A 27,351-nucleotide genomic window follows, 5' to 3' on the forward strand; every position below is an offset into this window, starting at 1 on the left:
CCTTAGTGCTGAAATCAGATATTATAAGAAAAAAAATCATATGTGCTGAAAATGCAGATAAAATATCTGTAGTGGTCTTGAAGGTAAATTAAGATGTAGAACTGGAGTATAACATGGTGACATCATTTGTTTTTTGCTTTAAAAAGAAAATAAAGGAATCCAGAACAATTTGGCAGGTTGTTACAGAATGCTACTGATGGAAATAATCCTGATGAATCTCACCATTGCATAAAGCTGTGGCAATAATATTAGGTTCAGGCTTCCAAGTCCTAGTGAGTAAAAGAAATTCAGAGGTCAAAGATTGACAGCTGCTCTTTCACAACAGAAATAGCCAGCCCAATACCTGTAGCTGGATCTTAATTAAAATTGACAGATTGACAAAAATTTTCAAAGTGGACCTACAGTTCTTTAAAAACCCAGTTGTGCAAAAAATGGGTGTTATACATATATTAAAAAGATGTAAACAATGAAAGAGCTAGTTCAAGCTGACAGGAGAAAAAGGAATGTATTCAAGCTACAGAAAGTGTATTTCACATTCAATGTCAAGAAGAGTATTCTAAACTAAATGCAAAAAAGGAGAAAAAAGATTTCTAAATCTTGACTATTAAATTCCAATATTATTAATCACTACTGGCCTTATGACCACTCAAAATATCATCTAATTAAGGACTGCACTAGAAAAGTATTAGGACTATATAACATCCGTCTTTTCCTTTGAAAATGATCTCCATAAAAACAAAAGCAGAACTGCAAATACTATGCATACTGCTTGTTATTTCCAGTCACAAAATACCACAGTCTGTAAATAAGGCACGCCAAAGGCATGCAACTGTCCTGCTCTAGGGGGAAAAATACTGAACTCATCATCTTTCTCAAGGACATAAAAAGTTAGAGAAATAATTGACCTTTTAATAAGCATGCAATACCTCTGGATGTCACTTATACATTCATCATTTATACATTCGTAACACCAGAAAAGGAAGATCCTTTAATTTGAATAGGCCTAAAGTGTCTGCTGTTTTTCAGATTATGTATTTGGTTTGGGGAATTCTGATTGTTGGAAAGCTCTTCTGTCTTGCCCAGAAGGGCTCTGCTCTGACCTCCTGCATTACTCTTTCCTGCCTGTCCTTGCTGACCAGAAGTCACAGTGTTTCATGGAGCAATGTGCATTTCCTCACTTTCTTCAATGAGCAAGCTGGTTACTTCCAGGCAGACATAGAAACAGTCAGCCATGTCTGCCACTTTAGCTACAGATGTCACCTTGGCTGTAAACTGGGGGAGTGGCAGACTGGACTGGCACATTTTGTAAATAGCAAGTACTAAAAATGTCTCATAAAGTCAAATTTCCTGTTTATAACTAGGAATTGTTAATGCAAGTTGCATGTACTGAGCATTTAAACTTACCTAGTTTTGCTACTCTGGAGCATAAACCAGGAGAAATGTCAGTCAAAACCTTTTCACCAGTGCCTACTGGTGGCAATGCTTTGTGATTTGTTTTTTTTTGTTTGGTTTTTTTTTTTTTTTTTTTTGTTTTTTTTTGTTTTTTTTTTCTTTAATAAAGTAGGAGACCTTATTTTTATGCATGAAAATAAAGTACTCTAGATACCCTTCTGTTGTAACTCCAGTCTACAGCTGGCTTTTGACAGGAGATTTTGGAAATATTGCTAGAAGTGTTTTGCTAAGCTTGACTGCATAGCAGGAACCATGGGGATTGCCCAAACATAATGTATACAGAACACTGTGCTGCCACCACACACCCGTGTGTACTCTAAGTCTGTGTGTCAGTCATTCACTCCAGAAACACAAAGAAAGGAGTGGAGAAAGTAGTAACCTAACACTTTCAAAACCCAAATAGCATTATTAGGAGGCTTCTGGGTGAAAGTGATGCCTTTGATCTGGACAAACGTACCTGGCATTGTTATGAGACTCAGAATAAGAAAACAGGACTTTGCCTGTGCTTTTTGCATGCCAGTAGCTTTATGAATAGTCAGTTTAAAAGATCATTGCTATGGGCATTGCTTAAATAATTTTATATACATAAATACATATGTATATATATATTATCTATGTGTGTGTGTGTACCAATGCATGTTAAATAAAAGCCCTAAGAATATTTTTAAAACCCATAGCTTATTCTGAGACTTATTTTCTAGGATAAACTATATTTTTAAATTAATCACTTCAGAAATCAAAGCCATTCATGACCTTTTAAAATGACTATACATACACAGCACACTGTTAGATTAATATTGGTTTTTTTCCCCCTCCACTGCAAGCAAGGTTTAGACAGTTAGCTTTCATACTTAGAGATAATTATTAAGGTTCAATTTAGTTTCTTAAATTTCATAATTAGGTCTTTTGATTGTGATCTTTTTTTTGGTAGTTAGGTCAAAGTAATCAAGTAACTATGTGCAGAAATTAACATTTTTATTATATTAGATTATGTATTGTAGTAGTAAAGCTTGTTTGAAGTGCATGAATAAAAAGTGAAATTACAGGAAGAACAATCTAATATAGCAATACTAGGTGCATTCACTGTGCATCTGAGAGGAGGAGGGGGGAAAAAAAGAGGAGTTTTCACTCATTTTGGCCTAAAATGTGTTCAGGTTTCCAGGATTCTGACATCAGAACCCAGATAACGCTGGCTAGAACCATAGGGCTTTACAATAAAAGCTAAAATATTGACCATATGATGGCAAAAAGTCTTTATTTTGCGGTTAACTTATTCTCTTCTAGCTACTCTCTGATGAAGTTGGTGGTGCTGTGGAGGATGATCTCCTTCTTCTTGACAAAGATCGTGATCGTTCAGCACTGTAGGCAACATGCTTATCGTAATTTTGTATCTGAGCCTCGAGGAATTCCCTCTGTTGCTGGCTGATTGTCTGGCTAATCAGTCCAGGAAGAGCTTGAATGCTACCAATTAAAGTTTCCAGTTTAGTTTCCAGAGTAACAATTCTCTTCTCAAAATCTTCACTTCTTTCATTTAAGTCAGAAATCATGTCATACATGATGTTTTGAGTCTGAAAGTAGAAGGATGTAAGTAAAGGTTTAGAGAGACCTTACAAGTATTGTAACAAGTAGCACAACTGTACAAGGGTTTGTAAAACAGGAGATGAGTATTATAACATCTATTTTTGTGAAATAATTTTCCCTGTAGATTAAATTACAGTAGACTAAACTTTCTACTAGATTTCTTGAGTAGAAACATAATGGCTTTTAGTAGCACTTTAGATGTCGAAGTTGAAATCAATTAAAGACCAGGCCCCTTTTGGAAATTCAGATGTTTGGGAGTGCACCAGGCTAAGCTTTTTGAGCAGTCAGTGTAAGCTACCAGGGGACTGAAGGCTCCACTGATGTATTCCACCCTTAATTGTTCTTGATTCTGGTTTTAAATACCTTCATTCTTCTAATGAGCTCAACAGAGCATAAATGTTGTTCACTGGCTTGCTCCTTCAACTTGGCAGATTTTCTTGAATTGGCAGTAAGAGGAGTTGAGTAGATTTTTTTTGAAAAGTACTTCAAGAAGTAAAAACTCAATTCTATGCTTTTTTAACTTTTGCACTCTCCAATCTATCTGGCCTCCACAAAACACTGCTGAATAAAGAAAATATATAGAATGTACTTTAAAATGCACAATGGTCAGTAAAAATGTAATCTGAAATGTGTTGTTTCAAAGAGATTTGCTTAAAACATAATGGCTGAATATCTGCCTCTTATAGATTGAGGGTCCAGATTATTTAAACTAGAGTCAAAACTGGATATAATTCAGTAGAAAAAAATCAGTTGAAATTTATGAACCATCCAAAGGAAAGGAAAATTAATTGAATGACTACCTGAAGTGTAACCAAACCACTTCAGTATCAGGTGTTTTATAACCTATCGCTCTGCCTCCTGTTTCAGGATGCTAGCATAACCCTTGAAAGTGAAGTAGTCTACACAAAATAGTATATTAAAAGTCCTTATTAGTTGCCAGAAGCTTTAGACTGAACTTTATTTTCACCTGAAGTTGTCACGTGGCTCTGTAAAGCAAGAGGGGAATGAACACTGAAGAGTTTAATCTTTGCTTTGATGCAGTTGAAATCAAGGAGGATTTTGAGGTAAATGAAGAGGTGTACAAGAAACCCTTAAGAAGAGCCCATCAATGCTTCTAAAGTAGCCTCAAATTAACTCACAGTAACTGTTAAATATTAAGTTCCAATGGAAGTCCAAACTGCTATCAGCTCAGACCTCTGGCTTTCTAGTTATTACATGCTTATGAAAAATTCTAACAACAATAAACAAGCAGCTTACACCTGAATAGCCTCTTTTACCTCAACTCAAATGGTTTAAAAAAGATTTAAAAAGCCTTATGATATATTGGCAAAATAGGCAGCTATTATTCATTATAAAAAAATTAAATAAATGCAGATCTAAATTTACTTGTCCAAAGTTACTGCTGCATAAGACAACAGGAACAGGAATACAGAACCTCTAACTCCAATCTAGAGGCTATTTACTATGGTCTGTCATGGCACAGTCACTATCACCACATGGCAAAGTCTTCTTACTTCACAGCACTACACCACTACAGCCCACTCACAGTTCAGCATTTACCATGACCTCTGCAGTCAGCTCAGGAGCTCTCAGGATCAGCCTCTCAATTGTGAAGTCTTTTTCAAATGTACAAAAAAATAAATAAATATGGCATGTTCAAACTTTCATCGGGATACTTCTCCAAGATGTAGGTGCTACCACAAAACACACACATATTTTCATTTGCTACATATAACACCTTGTTAACAATATTTGCACATATAATGCATAACATTTTCACTAAAAAACTGTTCATTTTGAAAGGATGAATGCTGAAACAACAGTAACTGCCTACTAACCTTTGCCAGGTCCACCAAAGTGTTGGCTTGATCATTCAGTTTCCTTTGTTCCATTTTTACACTTCTTAATCTAAAAAGTGGAATTTTAAGTCAGATTTTTTTTTTGTATGAGGTCATACTAGGATTTCTAGAGAGCATGCACAAAATTTACAAGAGCAATTAACTGCATGGACAATGCCTTGACTACTTTGTGTAGAGTCAGAATCTTTCATGTGCCTGCTACAATGAGAAGCATGCTTCTTCAACACCGCAAAAAAGGAAACAGCAAGGAAATGTGATGTCCTTGAGAATACCATTTGCCATGGTCAAAGTTGAATTCAATAAAGAAGATAACAATTTATCCAGACTACATGAAAGAAAGCCAAAACATTCCTCAAAGCCTCAGTATCGTGACAAGTAGATATAGGAAGAAACATAGAACAACAGTTTTTTGTCATTATTGTTGTAGCAATCAAGAATCTTCCCATGCCTACATGACTAGATACAGGTATTAGCCCTGTTCTGTCGGAAATGGATTGGGTTAGCAGGTGTTGGAACCTGATGAACATACAGTGATAAGTGAGTTTCTCCTTACTTTAAACAGAACTTCCATCAGACCAGCAGCTAAATAACCAACATGCTTGCCAATACATTTCGTTTTTTTGGATAATTTGTGAATCTAAATATGATTACATTTTAAATTTACTATTTAAACTATAGCATTGAAAAACTATGAAAGAAGTAAGGGTACATTTTTTCAAGGGTACAAGAGCAAGGGTACATTTTTTCTTTGATGCGTACTTATCTGCATTATTGTTGGTTATGCACATTTTTTGCAAGATACATGACCCTTCTTATACATTCGCTGATACAAAACCCATGTTTTCCAGATTGACTACCAGAAAGGTTGTTTGTAGATTTGTGATAAGATACCACTTCAGTCTACCAGTGTGCCAAGTGCCAACCAAAACAAGAATCTGGTTAGCTGTCAAATGGAAGTGAGTTTGGCAACCTTTTGTGACAGGTGGGTTGCTAATGCATTCTCTGTCCATTTCTCAGTGATGGTATTACTTAGAAAGGTAGTCTAAAGAAAACCTTCTTGAAGATATTCCAAAACCAAAAAAAGTTTCTTTAGTTGACAAGCATTTCCTTTCATATCTAGGCTAACTGGTATGAGAAAGTAAGTTGTGGAGAGTGAAATATAATTTAAAAATATCATTAAAATATAAACAGAAATAACTCTTTTAAGGTAGAAATGAACTGATCACATAAAACTGGCACTCCAGGAGATTGTTACTGGAATGCAATATGTTCTTCTTCCCCTGGAAGCTTCTTTCAGAGCACAACAAAAATGCAGATGGTAGGAGTCGTGTTTTCAGAGGCTACAAGGTGAAGATTTTGTAAAGCAAAAAAGGAGTCTCCAAGGTACAGAACTGTATTATCAAAATGTCAGAACAATTATTCAAAGGAAATTATTTTACTGGAGAATGAAACCCCCAGAATTTTGGTGACCATTCTTTCAAATAATGTGCAGAATATGTGTTTTCTGCTTTTCTTAAGATTCACTGACTCATCTGTTTGACAAGCAGTATTTTAATTTTAAAATTCCAGGAAGTTCATTATTATTGTAGTACCAGTTGACACCAACATGATAATTCTTCATAGTAACCAACCCAACACCTACCACAGGCTGTAAGAACATATAGATATGGCAAGTCTTTAGCTGCAGCAGCTGGATTTAAAGAAAACCAACAGACTTTCTTAGTGTAATTCATCAAGATAAAATTTTGATTTTATGAACTTCACTTATCACAGAAAAAGATCATGATTCTGGATCGCATTTCCATGGTAGCAATCAGACCACTGAAATTCACAAATAAAAACTCTATTTTTTGCATGCAGACAGTGGTAAATTCTGCAAGTTTAGAAAGGAACAGCTTATACAACTTACTTCCGAGCTCTATTTTCATTTGTTGAAAAAAAGACAAAACAAAAGAAAACAAAGTGTAAAATATACTAAAACAACCAAATGAGCACAGTGGGCTCGATTCAGCAGGTGGAAAGTCCTAGGGAGTTGCTACTTTTGATCAGTAGCTGCCTGAGGAGTCTAACTAACTAACATATAACTCGCACTCATGATGTAGGAATCTGCAATATCTTCAAGCCTTCACATTACCTATCATCTGTAGATTTTCTTATTCATACAATACATAATATGCTTTTTTATGATTTCACCTTCATCGTATCTAATGTGCACGAGAAGCAGAACACTCAGAGCAGCTGAACACATTTCAGAGCTGTGGCCATGACTGTTATCATGATCTGGTCTGGTTTCTTCTATTAAATCAGCCCTGAGAGAGCCCACTCTTTTTATTTTTGTCTCCAGTGAAATGTTTGAAGGTGAAGGAGGGGACTAAACAAAACTTAAGACTCTAGAAAGATGGAAAATTGTAAGTCACTTGAGAAAAAGTACAAAGATGCAAAGAGATGGAAAATTAATTTGCATCCATCTAATCAGCTACAGGAAGAAAGCAAACTGCTAGTGCAATCTTTTCATTTATGGTGCATTCTTCAGCATATTGAAAAAATTATCTTTTGCAGTTTTTTTCCTGAATACAAAAGTTTTGGGGCTGTAGTGCAAAGTGGTAAAAGACAGAGAGAAATTATTAAGATAGCTGTGCAATCTAGCTGTCACACCTAGGAAAAAATTACTTCTTCCCTCCACCTGATTAATTAATTTTTAAGGGAGATGCAGAACACACTTTATATCCTGAAAAGTTCTTCTGAGCTTGACTGATAAAAAAAGCTGGAGATCGAGCCTGCTGTGCTTTTTAGATTCTTTTCTGAACATATGTGCTCACACACACACAGACACACAACACACACACACAGAATAAATAGTAAAGTTAAAACGTTAAGAAACAACCATTTCAATCAAGGATTCAAGTCCAGCAAGGATGCACATGACATGCTATCCTCTCCCCAGAACCCACCACCTCCCAATCCTTTAAGCTAAGCAGGGTGGCCAAACTGCTATATAAAAATATGCTTTTTATATTCACATAAAAATGCCTCAACTTCTGTTGTCTTTTTATTCCTCAAAGTATCTCCACAATGACTCAGTAACATTTCAATCTGCAAGTTTGCTAAATGTAATACAGTAATCAAGGTTTACAGAGTACTTCATAGCTTAAGCTTAGTTACCTACTGCTTTAAAACATTGCTATGAAAGAGAGAATGATTGTTAGTCTAAATTTACTAATAGGAAATGAGTAAACCTGGCCATCTTTTCCTGTCTTTCCTGTAAGATGCTACTTAGATGTTCTTTTCATCATGGATGCTCCCCTCACATCACTTCACTGGTTGTCTCAGGCACAGACCTACACTCAAAAGTTATGAAACCATCAGTTTGAAACGAAACTTAATTTGTCTACTTCTTCCCTGTAACTCATTGGAACTATCTTCATAGGCTGTACAAATGGCTGCCTCAGCTGAATGGGGATAACAAATGGAACAAACAGACCCTGACCATTCCTCAAAATGGTCCTGAGGACCAAAATTCCCTGGTTCCTGAGGACAAAACTCTTGAGGTTTTTTTCCCCCTCATGTAGTTCCAAGAATAGTAACCATTGTGCAATTCTGCTCATTTGGATGTGCTTTATGACAAATACATACTGCAAATTTTAGATAAATACTTGTAGTTTGGCACAACCATGGCGCAGCTTAAACCTTCTACCAGTTTTAGGCCTCAGGCTTGTTTTCAGACTCTCATGCAGAGGGGAAGAACTCATTTGAATAATGCCAGGGGTGCTCAATGGTCTCAACTATTGGCATACACTCCCATTTTCTAGAATAGATGGCCAGGGTCATAGCTGACATACCAACATTTGATCTTATGCACTGAGAATATACAGTGGAGAGAGGCTAAATGCTGGTGGGCCATGAAATTATACTTGATGATATTCTGTTTATTAAACACTACATACATACTCTCTTCTATCACATAATTCTGACTTTAAAATATTATAACATTTACTACAAAATTTTTTTTTTTTTTTTTAATTTTCTTCTGTCTATTGTAGCTCACATTTTTCTACCTGGAAGAAAATGCATAAAAATAAAGGACAGTCTCAGTGGCATAGAACAAAAAAAGTCTTAGATAATTCAAGAACTATGGGAAACTTCTAAAAAACATTCACCGGTTTATATGGACATAAACTGCCAGTGCACCTTCTTATTTTATTGTAAATAGATAATGCAGTAAATGGTTATCTTTGTCTTACTCTGAAAGAAAATCAACCTCCAGAACAATCTTGAAGGGAAGGGAATGGTGGGGGGAGAGGAGGGAGGGGGCACGATGAGACTAAGAGTGACTGAGAGAGAAGGAAACTAACAGAGAAAACACCTTGGGAGGAAAAAGAAAGCAAAATAGTACTTACTGATGAATAGCTTGCAAGAATTTGCGTTGATGTTTCCTTACTTTTGCATGGTCTATTTTTTTAACCAGCTTTGTGTTTTTATAAATTAACCATGTTTCCCTGAGTACATTGGCCGCTGCATTTTTCACCTGTTTAATAAAAGAAAAACACCAGGCTGACAAAAGTAGTACTCTGTTATGTTTTTACTTTTCTGTTATTAACTCTTCCCAAAGCTTTTGAAATGCTGTCTTAACTGTGGGAAGTGGCCACCTCAAGAAGCTGAAGCACTGAGGGAAGAAAGCAACAACTGGATAAAGGGGACTGCTGAGCAGTTTCCTTTTTCTATAGATGTGATGCTCAGATCAAATCTTTTTGCATCCAGGAATAATTTTCCCTCTTCAAAAAGTTGGAACTGTTTGGTGTGTATGGCAATATAAATTACAGTGAGGAAATACTAATGCATTATCTGTATGTTAATTAAGTGTATTTAATAGGACCATAAGATTTTTCTCTTTCATATTCTATGGTTAGCACTTCTTAATTCTTTTGGCCACGTAACAGTCTTTTAAACTTTCAGAGCTGTTTGAGCACTCTGTCCCCTTCTTTTATTTTTTTTTTGTTTTTGTGTGGCATTTAGTTTTTATACTTGTTTCTTTTTTAACATCTCCAAGAAGATGAAAAAATGTGTTGTCAATTAACGTAGGCAGAGTTCTATTTAAAAAGCGCTTTGACTTATTTTTTAAATTCAGCGTTCCATAAAATGTTAAAGAGTACCTACAATTCCCTTTTAAGGCCCTCCAAAATTTTCAAGAATGCTTAAAAACATACAAATAATTTAAATGCAATGTTGATTAATGGCTGAATGACTAGGATACTTGGTAAGAAAAATTGTCCTAATTATTCCTCTTTATTTTCTCTCCTCCAGCTTTACATCATGCCAGTAACTGCAGTGTCAGAGCTAAGTCAATGGCTAAGACATTGCAGGAATGTCATGCAATAGCTTGGCCCAGCAACAGCCTCCTCACCCTGCACCTGTAAGTGTTGGAGAACCTTGTCCTGTCTTCACTGAAAGCACAACTTGGTTTAGAGACAGCCTCACAATCCCTAAGTAGCCCTTGCACTCCTGAAAGGCATGGCTATCATCAGGCTGTGAGGAAAGATCCCCAGCATCTGCATGATTTGTGATCTGATGTGCATCTTAGATTTGTTTGCTTGGCTTGCTTTTCATGTGCTTTGAGTTTCATGAGCTTAAAGCTTTATTTAATAAAGTATTAGACTAACATTGAGATTTATATGAAGAGTAGATGAACAAAATAAACTTCAAAAGGCATAAATAAAGACTAGACTCAAAATCTGGCCAATCTCTGAGACACATTTTGGGCTCAGCTGTCAGATAACACTAAAACAGTAACTATATTATGAAAGGACAAATTATTTCTTGTGGTCTAGTATCAGCACCACCTTAACTGACTGCAATGGGAATGTAAATCAACGAGCACAGAGAGACACCTTGTCAGACACCCCTTATACCGATATAGGGCTTCTCTCCTCACTCACCCGTAGTCTCTCCCTGCTCTGACTCCTTAGAGGAGATACAGGCTGTTAGTGGTGAGCAGCACAGCAGTGAGAGCCAGCCCAGCCAGAGCAGTGCTCTGAGACACACAGACGTGGGGACAGCACAGGGCTCTCTGCAACACAAGACCCGCAGCAGTGCAGCGCTGCAGTGCTGCATGGAGCTGTGCTGGGGCAGCCATCCTCCTCCTCCTCCTCCTCCTCCTCCTCCTCGCCTGGAGCAGAACGACTGCCTCCATCTCAGGCACCCACCACTAAGGAGAAACTCTGCTGAGCTGTGATTATAAGCACCTTTGTGTTCACATTGGCTCTTCTCAATAATGAAGACTGACTGAACAAGTTGAGTGCACTGTACAGTTAATATTCTTTTTCTTGTTCCCTCAACACTGACCTGTTTTATTTCGGCAAAGGATTTGTATTGCCTTGTTTGCTGCATTTTCTTTCATTTAAAATATTTCAATACCAATAGCTCCTATTTTGTGAAAAATAGTTTCTTCTAAAAATAATATATACAAATATGTTTCAGGGTCCTTCAGAACTGTGTGCCACTAAATAAATCATGCATTATGTACAAAACGCAGTTGAAAAGACTGCCTCACTGTTATTGTTCATATGTTGCAACATATGAAAACGTATGTTATTTTCTTAAGAACATCTCTCATAGCTTGAAATTTTTGTTTTTATCTGTCATTTCATCTATTTTAGCTACAAGAAATATATTTTCATATATATTATTTTCATATATATTATTTTAGCTTCGCAAAAGCTTTTGGTTTAATACAATAGTCTAGTTTCACAGCACTTAATTGCTAATTAACTAATTAACACCAAATACCTTCCAGTTACAAGGGCCCTCTATACAATATTCTATACAAATCCTTAAAATTTGCTGACAACTTGCAGTTGTCCTCAATTTAAAGGAAAACTCAAGGCATCCAATTTCTAATCTTTCAAAACAATACCCATGATAAAGTTCAGCAAGGATACCAAGCAGGAGACTACTTAAAAACAAATTCAGAAATAAATTAATACACAGTATTCCTTTTCAGTTGTGAATATAAAGTGTGACTTACTCTTTTAGTTAGCTGGGTGTCCATCATGAAATTATGCACATGTTTTTCAGCTTTGGTAAGTTCTAACTTCCTTGCCACCACAGCTACCACCAGTGCAGTGCACCCAGCACCCTGAAAACAATAAAACAAACCCCCAAGATGTTACTACTGCATTTTGCAGAGTTTTTAGAGGAAGTTTCTCCTTTCCTGTAGAAGTATGGCAAGCATCAGGTGATTCATCCCAGGTAAATACAGTGAACATACTACAGCTGTTTCATTTCAGATTATTATGACAAGTCAGTATTTACAGGCTGGTAAACTATTAAGGGACCAAAATAATAAGTGAGCAGCATCACTTAAAAGTTCAGTTGTTTGTTTTTGTTTTTTTTTTTTTTTTCCTGCAAGGGTTGAACATTTTCCATTTCTAATGCATAAACAAAGGGGGTAACTAAAAACAACTTTTTAAACCCAGTAACAGAGTACCCTGTTCTTAAAAATTTTCCCAAGGTTATAACAACTGTTAAAGAGGAAATAAGATTATATTAGTATTTAGCACACACACACACAAAAGAAAAGTTTCTTAGGATTTTCTGCAGGGCCTAAAAATAATAGTAAAATTATTATTTACTCACTTTAGTATATCTTCCTGTTGTTCTGAGTCCTTCAGTGATCTTTTCCTATATTATTTCTGCTTATCTTATTACCATATAAAATAGAACACATACACCGGACCACATGTTCAAAACTTGGACAGAGAAAATACCAATTTTCTAATTCATGCTGTGTATATGTATGCACATGCATGTATACACATTGACATGCATGTGCACAACAGGCAAATTCCCAAAGATGACTGTCTCTTTGGAATGACAGTGGCTTTATCAGCATCACAAATACAAAAGCTTCTTTATGGGGCAGGTGAAACAGAAAGGAGGCTAAAATGAGCCAGGTAATAAACAGTGTCAGTTTTACATATCTAGAGGTGTCATTACCTTTACACTATTTATAAATTGTGCTGCTTTAATATTTTGTTTTAATAAAAAAAATCTTACAGTTTCTTTAAAAGAAAGTATAAATATCTCATTAAATATACAAAGCTACATTTAACTTGCAGGTTCATTTCAATCTAGCTCTTACTCACTTGTGTCAGTTACTCTTCAATATAAAGCAATCTCTCATTGCTTCTCATTGAAGCTTAGCACATTTTGATTCACAGAGCTTTCTTCTACACATTCTATATTTCTCCCGTAAATTTATTCTCTATCCCTCACATCTATAACTGCCTTACCCTCTCCAGAAAATCCAGAAGAAATCTCAGAATTTAGCTTTCAAAATACAAAATCCATTATTAAAAACATAGAGACTGCAAAAAAAATTAACTAATTGGAAACCTTTTTCCACACAGAGTCCTTAAAAAACTGGATCTTGTCTCTCTGTGTACTTACTGAGGCATACAATGAATTCTGTGAAAGCCTTGAATTAATAGTTTTTCCATTTCTCTGGTACATTTTACCAAAAAATCCATCTAATCCTCCTCTAATTTTCTCCAGTTAGTTCTCATCTTCCATCCTCAACAGCTCTCAGCATTCCTTTGAATGAGTCCCTCATAAGTTTGCTGCATTTCTTGCTTCTTTCCTGTCCTCAATAATAAGCCTTTTTTTTTCTCCACCTCTCTGTTGTCCAGTCTTGTGATGATGTAATGAATGGGAATTTACTTGAAGTTTTGCTCTCTCCGTGAGTCAAAATGGTGTTATAAGTTCCTCTTCTCAAGACCCCATCAACAGTTAAAGAGAAAGAATACAGCCACAGCTTAAGGCTAAGCACTTCAGAGGTCCACTGAGCCTCCACTGGGAAGAGGACAAGGCAGAAGATGCCCTAACACATCCTACCTCCCCAGAAAACAGACAGTGCTCTTTAGGTCTTCTTCCTGTTGAGGTAAATGCTATTATGCAGAATACTTCTCTTTAGGCAAATAAATTAACAAATTACCCCATATAATAGCAAGGGAATGAAGATAAAAGCAGACATCTTTTGGTTCAGTATGTTAGGAAAACCAGGGCCAGATGTTGATTTAATGACATAATCAGAGTTCTGCCTGCTCAAAGCTAGAATGGAAATGAGCTTATCAATACAGACCCCACTGGCAAAAAATCACCTATTTAAGCCAATTCACTGGGGGAGGGAAATGCTAGATGACTCTTTCCCAATCCACCTCAAAAAGGCTAGAGGAATGGTGGCAGGCAAAACAGCTTGCTTTGAAGCAAAATCATTCCTGCCTTTGTGATTAAGGCATTTTCAATGTGGCACAGCAGCTGTAAGGGCCAAATGCCGTCAAAAGTAGGAGTTTTATGTCTCACATAAAATATACTGCCTGCGGTGTCACAATACTGTCACTGGTGAGCTGTGACAACCACCTCTATGGTGTATATGCACTGCTATCTTCCTCATCTCCAGAACAGCTAAGTGTGATAGCAAGGTACCTTAAATTCAGTTTAAACCTCTTCGTTTTGTGGTATATGATGGGATCTCAGGACATGAACATGAGTTCTTCTAGTGTTTCTTCAGAAGCAGGAAGTATTATACTACCTGCATGTTAACATTTCATAGTACTGTGAAGGAAAAATAATCACTCATAGCAGCTTCCAACAATGACTAAAATTCCACTTACCCTATATGATGCTAATTAGTATTTTATGTTACAGCAACCTGCAGTATTACATGGCTCCCATAAAGAGCTCAGCATCCTTAAAAATACTCATAAAGTGAGAATTATTCAAATTTGCAGAAATTAAATGGAGGAACTATAGTTACTTTAAAAAATTGTAGCATTGTGTGCATGATACTTGATATATTTTTTGACTATGCTGATTCATAGGAAAATCAGTAGGTCAGCTAGTTCGTCCAGTACTATGCAATGCATCAGCTATTTATTTATTAAAATTGCTCAAACTAAGTGAAAGCACTAATAATTATTTCATCTGCAGGAGGGGTTTTTTAGAGAATAAAATTCTACAAAGTCTTATATTTGATTACTGTATTAACTTTCAACATCATTATTTTTATCCAGTTTTGAAGTAAATAATAAAATAAATCTTTGCTTCCAGCTCTTGTTCAGGAGAACTATATGTAAGATGAAGAAAATTAAAAAGGCAGGCCCATATATTTTCAGGTATCAAAGCATTAATCAATTCTATCTGGAATTCACACTCCTTAATCAGCAGCCTGACCACCTCCTGCATTATGGAGTTATTGCAGTGTGTTTGGGCTTGGTAAGCAGCCTGGTTTTAAGGGGACTTAGGACAGAAATTATTACAACACACGCAGTGTAAGCAAATTGATCAAGCCAAGGCTAAGGTCTGACTATTGTTCATATTGTTCATCTGCTCCACTTAGTAGAAACAGGTAGTAACAGAATGAGTCATTCATTAATTTGATGGTGTTCAAGTACTCTATGATCAAGTATTTGCCAGCAACCACCAGTTTTAAAAGCTGATTCTGACACCTGAATTGTTCTGTTTTCCAGAAGGCATGTACAAGCTGAATGAAATTATCTACTAAAGCATGAGAAGCTCTTAAAGATCACAGATTGAAGAATAGGCAAGATTAGGACTCTGCTGATGAGCGGAGCAATGCTTATTTTCTGTTTGCAAGGATCAGAAGATGAAGCACATGAATTTAATCCTGAATACGCAGTATTTCTTGCTCGATATGAAGTGTAGCATATTTGTCTACAGTAAAAGCAAGAAGTCTGAAAATAAACATATCCACAGTCTTCCACTGGAGCAAATCAACAAACTCTGGTCTTCACAGTGGCATCAGATCTCTCATGGTGATTGTAGAATTTGCACTCCTGAGCAGTACAACCTTTAGCATTGGGTTCACAACCATTTACACAGGACAGAACTTGTCTTAATTGTCAATCTATTTAGCTATTGTCCCTTATGAAAGCAATTTGATGTGACTGCAAGCAACTTGAGGACATTCTTTGTATCTTTAATTCTAAATATGCCGCTCCTCTTGAGCACAAAGAATGACACCTGAAGTTCAAATGCTCATGCAGGTACGCAAGTCTGTGAAAGCCATTCTCCTCTCTAGCCCTCTTTGATGCCTAGAATCCAAAGTGAGTTTCCCTGATAGAAATGTAAGTGGAAGTGTACATTGGCATTTTACTCATATATGCTTAGGCAGTTTTTAAACACTAGTAGGACAACAACTTTCTCTGTTACATAAATATAATGATGACCGATACGCCTAAAAAATGAATGGGAGGATGGATTACATTGAGGGGGAAAAAATAATGTCATCAGGCAGTAATGTCAAGCCCATGTTATTTGAAAAGTGAAAAAGAAGAAAGATGAAATTAATTGTATTTTAAATTATACTTTAAAGTTAGCAACTGAACATGACATGAATTTAACTTAAATGTGACTCTCAGAAAAAAGCATGACTATTACTTGGTGTTTTCTTTCATTTTACTTACAGGTGCCATAAATTGCAACTTTCCCTATTTTCTGCACAGTCTCTTGGCACTTAGTTCTGAATTATTGCAAGCCTTCTTTCAACTGCTTTAACAAAGCAAACTACGTCTTACACACATCAGACATTGCTGCAATGGTTATTTTCTTTACCTGTCATTCTTAAAATGTTACTCTGCTCTGTGTTGATGTAGTCCCTTCTCTATGGCATCGTATGCAGAACATTTGCCTTCAGTTGCAGTATTTTATGACTCCTCAGGGATTTCAGTTCTAACAAGATCTTTCAGACAAGATTTTTTGCATCACCTATTTACTTAGTAAAAGCTCCCAGGAAACATATAAATCTAATATATAATATTTTTTTAAAACCTTCCCCTTCTTTGTTTAGGATTTTACTTACTACAAAGCCTAGCAAAACCAGTGAAGGTATGTCAGATTCTTATATGCCAAGATGACTTCTACTACCCTACATAATTCCTCCTTGTTTCCCATTCTATTTGCTCTACGGAAATGGTAAACTCATCAGTAACTTGGACTATGTATTTCTACTGTCTTTATACAGCATTGGCATCAATAGGATCAAGAGTCCTGAAGGGCTACAGGAATATAAATAAGAATTAATAAAGGTGGTAGGCCTGTATTACCCAGTTATGGCATGTACATTATACTAGACCTGACTTTCCTTTTCTCTTCCTTATTAAAGTCACACATCAATATATTACTACATGCCAGCTGAGATGCCTTTTGCTGTCCAACCACAACCCTCTGTCCTCTTCACTTTTGCAATCCACACTGAGCTTTCTGCTGATTATCAGCAGAATCACCATATCAAAGCTGACTAACTAAAAGTTACTACAGAGGATTTTACATTACAGTAAACCACACCTGACACAGCCATGGCAGATGGAAGGAAAAAGCTGGTGTTTCCCACAGAACACAATGAAAATGTGGCTAAGGAATCTGGATCAAGACCGTGCCTTTACTACCACTCACAAGTGCTAAGACTGAAGGTCCACACTGCTGCAAGACAGTGCTGGCAAAACTGCAGGGTTCAGACTTCAAGGGCAGTCTAGCATGTACATCTAACATTATTGTCAAGGTCCAGTTTCACTGACAGCCAGAGAAGCTTTCAGGTCTTCACCCAAAGGTTTATCTAAGGCAAATAAAGCTTAGCACTGGCTGCATTTTCAGTTAGAACTGAAAGCAGCATTTGGTCAGTAGAGAAACCCTGTTGTCCTCTAAGTAAATGCCTCGGGCGTTGTCACCTGGTTCTTTTTTTGATAAGGTTGTGAAATACCTTCACAAGACTACAGTGAACTGAATCACTCCTGCAACCACCTGGAGGGTGCTGCCGGTGAGAAGGGAAGCAACACTGTACCGGTGCCTCTGCTGCAAGTCACCTAGCATCTCTGGTTTACTGGACTGGAATGAAGAGCAATCTTAAGTGCTGTAGGCGTCACAAAAATGTCCTGCTATACTTGCCTGTAGCTGAAAGAAGGCAGTTGCCACATTTCTTGCTCATTTTTCTTGGGATCCACTGAGGGAGAGAGAAGGTGCGCTTTGCAGACATATGGTTCTGGTGGGAAATTTAGCTCTGCACCAGAAAAGGCACAACATTCCTCCTGCTGCTCTGCATAAAATGAAAATCCTGTAAGAATTTAAACAGGCATTTTGTTCATTTGGCTCTCTCAAAGGTGGACATATATGACCACCAGGGAAGGGGAAAAAATTTTTTTAAAAAATGTTGCTTGAAGTAAAAAAAAACTCTCCAAAACAACACAGGCAGAAGCTAGGGAAGTGGTGCTGTATAAATGTGGGTTTGTATTTGTCACTGTTTACTGGGAGAGATGTATAACCTTGCAAGACTGAAATAAAATGAGCAATAGGACAGCAACTATGTTATCTCACCAAAGAGTGATCTAAAAAACCTTTGCATTATTTACACTTTCATGTATTCAATATTTGTCTGGCTACTATTGTCTTCAGTGGCGTTTGTCTGCATCACATCTAGAATTTTACTGCAACATTTAAATTTCTGATCTATATAGGAATAGATGAGCAGGTTTGTTTACTTCTAATTAGTCCATAAGTTTTTTGGCAATGTTGCGAAAATAAAAATGATGAAGACCATTCAAATGTTATGAATAAATGTGAAATTGATTAACTAGTGTCACACATAAGAGTGGGTATTCATAAGTGAGGGTGAAGTAAACTTCTTGAAAAATGAAAGCTGGGTACTAGGAGAGACATCTGAGACAACACAGGACATAATGATTTATAACATGAAGACAGTGTCTCTTCTACAGGGAAACCTATAAAGGACTGTAGCATTAATGAATGTAGTGTAAATGTAGATTGTCAGAAAAATTAGGACAATTTTCAGAATTGTCAGAATCCCTGACAATTGAATATGCCCTGATGACTGGGCTTCTGGTAAACCTTCAGTGGTCATAACAGCTAAAACATCCCTGGACAGTTTAACCCAAAACTCATAAAAAACTTTTTGCTGGGCAAGGGTTGAAGTCTAATTTCCTTAAATGAGCAGGCTTAACAGCCTATAAGGCTAATGGGAAACATCACTTCAATAAACCAGGATGAAAGCTACCAGTGATGCTCTTGTTCTTCACCTGTGTTGCAAATGCAAAAGTTTCATGAGAATATGTGTAAAAGTATACAAAAACTGCTGTATTAAATCTAAGGTTATTGCAAATGAAATTACATTTTCTCAGATCAAAGAAGTTTTGCTGCAACAGTCATCAGCTCTAGTCATATCTATGTAGACAATGAAAGCATAAGACAACTGCTTCTCATTCCAGCCAGGAAATAATTGCCTTTGAATTTACTGAAATGCATCCATAACTAGACCACAGGAAAAAGTTCCTGTGTCCTCTGACACTTCAAAAACTTCCCTGCTCTACTGGTACAAACTAAAGACCTTCTGAAGAAGTCTTTTTCCTTAATTTTTTTTAGTTTTGAAAGATGGTGAAACCTTTCAAGAGGTGTTGTTTACTCAAATGGAGTAAAACCTCTGCCATTGCCTCACTTTTCAGATTAACGTTCCCTCAACCACTGCCTCAGGGAACATGTTTTAAAGCTTCTCAACTTGATTTTGATAATTTATGATTCTTTACTTCAGCTAGAAATTTCACTCCAACAAGCCACAGACACAAAATAATCCCAAACTACCCTTCTTCCCTACCAAAGTTACCATTTTTGCAATTTGTTGTGCTGGAACAACAATAGTAGAAGAGCGGACAAATTCCTCAGCAGCCCAGCTTTTAACAGCTTTACGCCTAAGAATGCCGGCATCATTAACTGTCTTGTCCATATAAAATTTCTGCTCAATACGTTGTCTACTTACGTTCTACTATGATAGAAGGAATAAACACAATCTGTTCTAAGTCCTAATGTCACTTATATTTATTACTGAATTATCAGAATCTACTGAATCACATTCTAGCGTGTATCTGAGACATGGACCCAAGATGCTATCAATTAAATGAAAAGCTTTTCATATTTGTTGTACTCTCAGAGAAGTAAAAACTGAACAGAGATCTAGATGTTTGAGATATCTTATTATCAACAGAATGATGCACCACAGTGCTTTAACTTGATTTGATCATACCTTTTCAGCTTTTAAATGTAATTCAAAATACATTTCTATATTTTATAAACCATTGTTTCTCTGACACACTATGCAATTAAACAACATGAACAAAAAATTTCATAAAATCACACATTTTAGACATTATTATGCACAATAATTTATGACCTTTTTGTACACTACCCATAAAGTTCTATAAAATAATTTCCATATTTGCTCGAATCTGTTGTTTACCTTATTTTTTATCTTTTTCAGGACTCATCCCAGAAAACATGCAAACAATGTTAACTATGCAGTTAGAATCTACTTGTTTATCACCTCTTTTTTCTTACAATCTAACAAATAATAAATTTCAAAAATAATACAGTTCAGATTTGCTACTTACAAAAAATAGGACAGTTAGAAACTGCTACTCTAAGTGCCACGTTCCTATGTTAGATAGTTCTCTGTATTTGTTGGTAAGACCAGGCTGTTTACAATTATCATTTGCACAAATATCACAATTAAGCCTTAGATGAAGAGTCCTCTGTTCTTAAACTAGAAACACCTCATCCTCATCACTTTTTCCATGATTCATAGCAAAGAAACCATGATTGTTTAGAAATAAATGCAGACTTCCAAAGGACATAAAACCTTCAGCATGAGAGGATTTAGAATGAGATGTTAATTTTTGATTTCACCATTTGGAACGAATAAAAACTATTGCTCCTAAAGCCAGATTGTACACACTGACTTCATTGCAACTACTCTAATAAGAATATTTCATCTACAGGAGTGGTCTTCAAATACTGTAGTTAAAAAATGCCACTTAAAGTTTTTGCAAGGAAAAACTCAAATCTTGTCCACAGCTATTGTATACATTTAAGAAACTTTCTGTATTTATTTGGTTATTTCCTAAGCCTAATTATCCCTTTGAAGTTCATTTCAACAAGAGAAGCAATTAAAGTATAATTTCCACATTAGCAAAGCAGACACTTGAAATAATATCTATTTCATTTAAAGCAAACTTCATTGAATTATACCAAACCAACTGCATCCTGTGACAGGACAATTGCAATTCATCCATTTTATTTGCAGCAACATAGGTTTGGCTTACATGTCTGCTTCTAACTGTTGGTGGGTGGCTTTGCAGGAAGATTCTGCATCATAAACTTTGCATCATACAATAAAAGCACCACCTCACCACATAATGCTGGGTCTAAAAGGAAAAATGTCCTTCTTAAAACTCATAGCAGGTCCTTGCATTTGCAGTCAGAAGAACTGATTGCCCTTGTTTTATTTTGTGTAACTGCAAAAGCTTGCAAAGGTCTGCAAAAGTTATCCATCTCACAGTCCATAATTACGAAGCTTCCCATATCTTCTCACACTCTCCCTTACCAATTTCTACAGAACTTCTTTAAATTTTTGCTAACTTCATTAATCTCCTTATAAAGCAGGGAAAATTTTGCAAACCACTCCAAGGCCTGAAATGCAAAAAGCCATTTAAAAAGTGGAAGCGCCGCCTACACCAGCAGTTCCACTTAGAAACCATACAAGGAAAGTGTTCCACCTGCAGCTGAGATCACCTTGCTGATGAGCATCTGGGAGATCTGCCTGGGCGGGCATTGACCACCAGGCATGGCAGCTCCAGCAGGCACTAAACACATGCACATCCAGTACACCAACAAGCTGCATGGCACGGCAAAGACGCCACAGGTCTCCCTCTTTCCTCTCTATCCTGCTCTGAGAACAGTGACAGCAGCTGTATGTGTATCCATCCAGCACACTCTTCCAGAGCTACCTAAAGTACACAAGGGGCAGAGAATACCTTTGCTCTCAATTTACAGCCCACCTGGCCCACAGTCCACGACTGCCGCCCAGTAAAGTTTCATTGGAAAAACACAGGTTGGTAATTGAGTTGAGGCACTCCGTTCAGTTTCACTCGCTTTTCAGTTTCACCTGCTTGACTGTAAAACATTTCTGCATTGACCTCTTTGTAACATGCTGTGTCAGTATTTTTATGAAAGTTTCATACATTTAAGTGCTTTGAAAGATCAAAATGTAAATGTTTTCATTGTTTGCTTTTTTTGTTCACAGGGTTGTTTTTTTTGGAGGGGGAGGTTTGGGGTTTTTTTTGTTTGTTTGTTTTATTTTGGTTTTTTTCCCCCCAATTTCTCTAATACATTAAACATACTTCTTTGCTATCTTACTCTCAACAATTCTCAAGGCATTTTTCCTTTTGGTATAATCTGAATATATGTAAATATTTTCCTATTTTCCAGCAGTGTGCAGTTGTAGAGTTTAAAAGGTGTCACTTCACATCAGTGACCTAAGACAGCAGTAGTTACAATGTCAATCACCAACACAACTTGGTGCCACCAGCAGGCTGCACAAAGTCCACTTCTCAGGCTGGAGTACAAGGCAGAGCTCAGCCTGAGCACTCCCATTTCCATTGCACAGAAAGCAGTTCCTGAGGCAGAAGCAGGAAGGTAGACATGGCACCAGGGTCTACCTTCCTCCTTGATCCCTAGGGATCAAGACACCAAAGCAGGCTTCCTTGGGCCACCAGTTCCACAAAGCCAATAATAATTCTTCAGTTGTCTGTGTAACTACTACTGTATTCACATGTATTTCTATTTATTCCCCCTTCCATCCATTTTAATAGGGACCTTACCCAAAAGCAAACACTCAGCAGTATTTGGCATTGATCACACTAATCCAATGCATTTGCTGCTTCACATGCTAGGGAATTACACTTTACCTCTTAAAAGCAAATATATGTTTTTATTTTACTAGATTAATTCAACAGTAACCTTTGTGTGTCTTTTAATCAGATCATCAATTGCTCCTATTGAAATAAAAATCACTAGGTCTGTTCTTTTAGGATTTTATATTTTCCACAACAAACAATAACTAGTTACTGTACAAGTTTCAGAAGAGTAATTGGTTTTAAAGAATGATATTCAAGACCTGTAAGCTTTTCAGTATTACAGGTTTGTCTAGAAGAGAGTTCATTATTATATTTACTGTGCCATACTTCATACTCCCCAGGTCCTTTATAAAAACAAAACAAAACAAAAGGCAAGTACCAAAAAACCCAGAATAAATCCAGCATCTGACTTTTTCTCATTGTTCCATGTTTTTTTATCTCAAAGATTACTTTAATGTAGTTAGTGGTTAGTCTTTCTATTGTTTTACCTATCATAACACAGCAGCTACTTGGCTCGTTTTCCCAAATTCATTACCACGACATTCTGATTGGAGCCTTTGCTCTTCCAAAGCTGCTGCAGAACTTATAAATACTAAAAAAACCCAATCAGAGACATAAAGGTATCATCCATACATTTTACAAGTCTCCCAGTTGTGAAAAAGAGATACCAATGTGTGAAAACAGTATGTATAAATCCATACTTGACTTTTCCACGGAAGCAGTGGAAGCGACTTTGTATGAGGATTCTGTCAATTCTGCAATCCCTGCCCTGCAAGGTGGCAATAAACACTGCTTCTCCATCCCTTTTCCTAGTGAATTTATTACTACATTTCATTCTCTCTGGCATCAATATCCAATGCAGAAAGGAGCAAAGGTAAGCACCCCAGAAGATGGCAAATTAGAGTTCACCCAAGCGCCTTTAAAAAAGCCCCTGTGAGTCCTTCCTCTGCTTTTAGGCTGTACCTTTCAACTCTACTGCAAACTCTGTATTTAAGGAGATATGCATTTACCACCTTTTGAAAATATATTGGAAATCTTTATCAATCTTTATCAATAAATGTCAATTAAGTGAAACCGATCAGGTTTTTTTAAAAGATTATTTTGAAGCATTTGTAAAAAAAAATCCTTAAACCTTACAAAAAAAAAAAAGCAGCTTTTTTTTCTCTCTGGACATAAAATGTACACTTATTATAAATGAATCTTCTATCAACCTATCTGCTTAAAAGGGACAATGCTTTGATAGTATCTGCTTTTAGCCATAATCCCAATATAGTTGTTTTAACAGAGGCAGATTACTTATACATGCATTACTTATAATCAGTGGCAAAAATTCAGAAGGAAGTATGTATCTTATTGTTGCATACCGTACATACATGACAATCATTCAGCCTTTCTCATTCACAGGGACATTTACACAGAAGTTGGTACAAATAAGGGTGGAAGAGTCCAGAACTTGTTTACATCTAATTTACTGTACATAACTGTAAATTTTCCCACCATAACAATACATTGCCTTACTCCCTGCCCAACTTTGATCAAATGGTGCAGCACAAAAAATTAAAAACAGACACGAAATGCACTTAATAAATATATATTGAGCATGCATAACCTAACAATTGCTGCAGGGTATCAATGGTAGCAAAAGGTCTTACTGTTCAAATAGCATAACATCATTCCACTTAAAGCAATGGACTGCTATGAATAATGTGTTATTAGACTCATAAGAAAGAGTAGAAAACTATACTCAAACCAAAGAATTTTAAGAATTTAGCCACCATTATGTCTCTTTATGATTAATTCTAAGTAATTCATAAGAAATTAAGAAATTCATAACTGAAGATCTGTTATTAGTACTGGTCCAATTATACATGCCCAAAGATCATCAAGATGATATGATACCTTAACATCTAATGGAAGACTTTACTGAGATTTCTGAATTATGTCAGCGTGCAATTTGTTTCTCTGTATTTCATTACACAGCTGCTAAATTTTTGCTTAAAGAAAAAGAAAACTCTGTTTTATTACTAGGAATGAAAGACTTGGGGTATGGTCTGATTAAGTACACCCTCTACAAGACAGCTGATGAATATTTCTTTATGACTACCAAAAGTTTTTGGCTTAATTTCAAATTAATTAACAGCAATCACAATCTCATATCCAATTAACAAATTCACTCACCATGATTCCAGTAAGTAAACAGACCCCTTTTCCACAGTATGTATTTGGTACCATATCCCCATATCCAATGGATAGAAAAGTTATTGAAATCAACCACATTGCTCCAAGGAAATTGCTAGTAACATCCTGTTGGTCATGGTATCTGAAAAGAAGAAAAAAACAATTTCTTTATCATGAAAACATTTGCTAAACTATTGTGCTCTCTGAAAAAAAAAATGCATTGACTGGTCCATACGACCATTTTTGTTTACAATCTCATTTTAAAAGCAGCTCTAAGGAATTAAATATAACTCAAATACAGGAGCAGTAATGGATCAGAAGATATAAAAATAACACCAGTAGTAGAAATAGTTTATAATTCAGTATTTGGTTATTACTGTAAAGCAGCAGAAACCTCTTTGTTTTTAATATAATCTCTTCACCAGGGGTGCAAGTCCTGGTAATGCTCTGCAGTAGCATAAGACCCCAGAACACCACAGGTGCTGCGGCCTGAGGCAAATATGAGAGTCAGAATGGGTTGTGTGCACAACCAGACAGCAGAGTACATCTTCATCTCCTTGGCCTAAACGCAACTCTATGATCAGAAATCCAATCCTAAAAGAACACATAAATGCTGACTTAGACAACCCATGGTCTTCTCCCTCCTTCTACAAGTTCAAGGTAAATAAAAAAGTATGCCATTGTATTTCTCACCACCAAAAGATGTTTACCTTAAATATAGCAAAAACTCCCTTTAGTGTTTAGTCAGCTATTATGTGAAATTTCACAATGTGCTGTTTCTTGACTTAGTTTCAATATTATAGTAGAATATGTTCATTTTTCCTTTCCAAAAACTGCTAAGTTTAGATAAATAATCTTGTCTTCACATGACATATATACTGTATAGAAGGTGAAGATACATTTTATGTTTAAAAACCTGTTGTCACCACTCACTCTGTGATGGGAAAAAAAAAGCCTAATAGCCTAATTAGGGTGGAATTTTGCTTCCTGGACAGGGCAGCCCTGCCATAGAGACTACTTGCAGCAGCCACTGCAGACTCAAGGTTGCAATCACCCCTGCAGCTGCTGTGAAGCCTCCGGTTAACTAAATGCTGTTAGATTCCCCAAGGGTATTATTTTAGCCAGTCCCTAAATCCGTGTCTCACAGGGGGTCACAGAGAGCCATTTATTTGATTAGTTCACAAATCCATAAACAACCTGCTTCCCACAACTGAAATAACCGCTTCTGTTTCCTTCCTGTCCAGACTGCAGTCTCCGTGACGGACCAAGAATGCAGAGCAAGCACAGAGGCACTCTCAGGAAATTCCCTTTTCTCACACATGTAAGATATTCACCATAAATGTCTGCAAAATACTATCTTCAAAGTCCCACCTATGCTCTGATGATTGCAACAACTTAAAAGCTCTTTGACTGCCAGAGACCACAGCAATCACTCCAATCAAGTCTGTTCCACACTTCACCTGGATTTTCCTCTCTCCTGGTGTCAGTGTTGTCTCTCACATACTTTATGCAGATTTTTCTGTTTTGCCTAGAACAAAACTTAGAAAAATGTAGTAAAAGTCCACATTTGGAGGTCCTAAGGACATCAGCAATGATAACCACAACAGCAAAAAGAGTTAAAAAAAAGAATGGCAGATTTAGCTCATGACCACAGAGCTTTGCATGTAGCAAACCACAATCGGACATTGTTTCGTTTTCTAGACTGCACTAAATGTTAGGGATTTTAGTCTCCACTCAAGAATCATAGCAAGTAACAGCTGTGAAATAAATATATGGATACAGAGAGAGAAACACATTTGTCCCATCCAGGAGGCAAGAAGAAAGCCTGTGTACCTATCATGGTAACCCGTACAGAGTATCAAGAGATATGATCCACAGGATCTGGATGAACTTCACAGAAGGGTAGAATACATTCTAAGGTTAGCAATTCAGGCAAATATTAAGAAATGCCCACATAAATATTTATAATACATTGCTTTAATGCCTCTCTTTGGATTTTGAACCTGATCACTTCCATGCTTCATATGACTGAAAACGGAAGAATCAAAGACAACTCACTAAGTTCCAGAAATGAATAACCCATAAGAATATTAAAACTACTTTCTTAAGTCTTGAAGAGAAACGGAAGAGAAAATGGGAGTCTTTATCCGCTTATCCTCCTTTACCCATGTCAGAACACACACAAGCCAACCTACACATAGGTTCTTTAAAAAAGGTGACATAAATTTTAAAAGGCACATCAGAAGTTTTACAAGCTTCTTTGGAGACATGGAGACAATTAAGCTTCCCTAGATTAACTATTCATTAAAGCTATCTACATCAATATTTGTTAGCACAATTCAAGGACCTGTTTAAATGTTTCCATCCTAGTTGTTAGGTCAGGCGTCCAGGATTTCCTACTCAGAGTATTTTCACCTAGTTATGATTTAAAGGCTATAGTTCAGCAATCAAATGTTGCATGCTTAATTTAAAAATCATCAGCAGTACTTATTAATGAATTTACTGTGATTAAG

At 36.5% G+C, this 27,351-nt stretch overlaps 1 protein-coding gene across 2 annotated transcripts in view; it reads right to left on the minus strand.

Annotated features, from left to right (window-relative positions):
* Positions 1-2,362: 2,362 nt before the first annotated feature.
* The window catches only part of KCNN2 (potassium calcium-activated channel subfamily N member 2), a 68,478-nt gene continuing 43,489 nt past the window's right edge, over positions 2,363-27,351 (minus strand). For both annotated transcript variants that reach the window (XM_058823966.1, XM_058823967.1), the window contains 5 exons: positions 24,839-24,980; positions 11,914-12,024; positions 9,290-9,417; positions 4,872-4,941; positions 2,363-3,020 (listed from right to left, as the gene is read on the minus strand). In XM_058823966.1, coding sequence (XP_058679949.1) covers positions 2,733-3,020; positions 4,872-4,941; positions 9,290-9,417; positions 11,914-12,024; positions 24,839-24,980 — 739 coding nt within the window. In that variant the 3' untranslated portion in view covers positions 2,363-2,732. The remainder of the gene's footprint in view (positions 3,021-4,871; positions 4,942-9,289; positions 9,418-11,913; positions 12,025-24,838; positions 24,981-27,351) is intronic.

Source organism: Ammospiza caudacuta, chromosome Z, assembly GCF_027887145.1.
Source record: "Ammospiza caudacuta isolate bAmmCau1 chromosome Z, bAmmCau1.pri, whole genome shotgun sequence".
NCBI lineage: Eukaryota > Metazoa > Chordata > Aves > Passeriformes > Passerellidae > Ammospiza > Ammospiza caudacuta.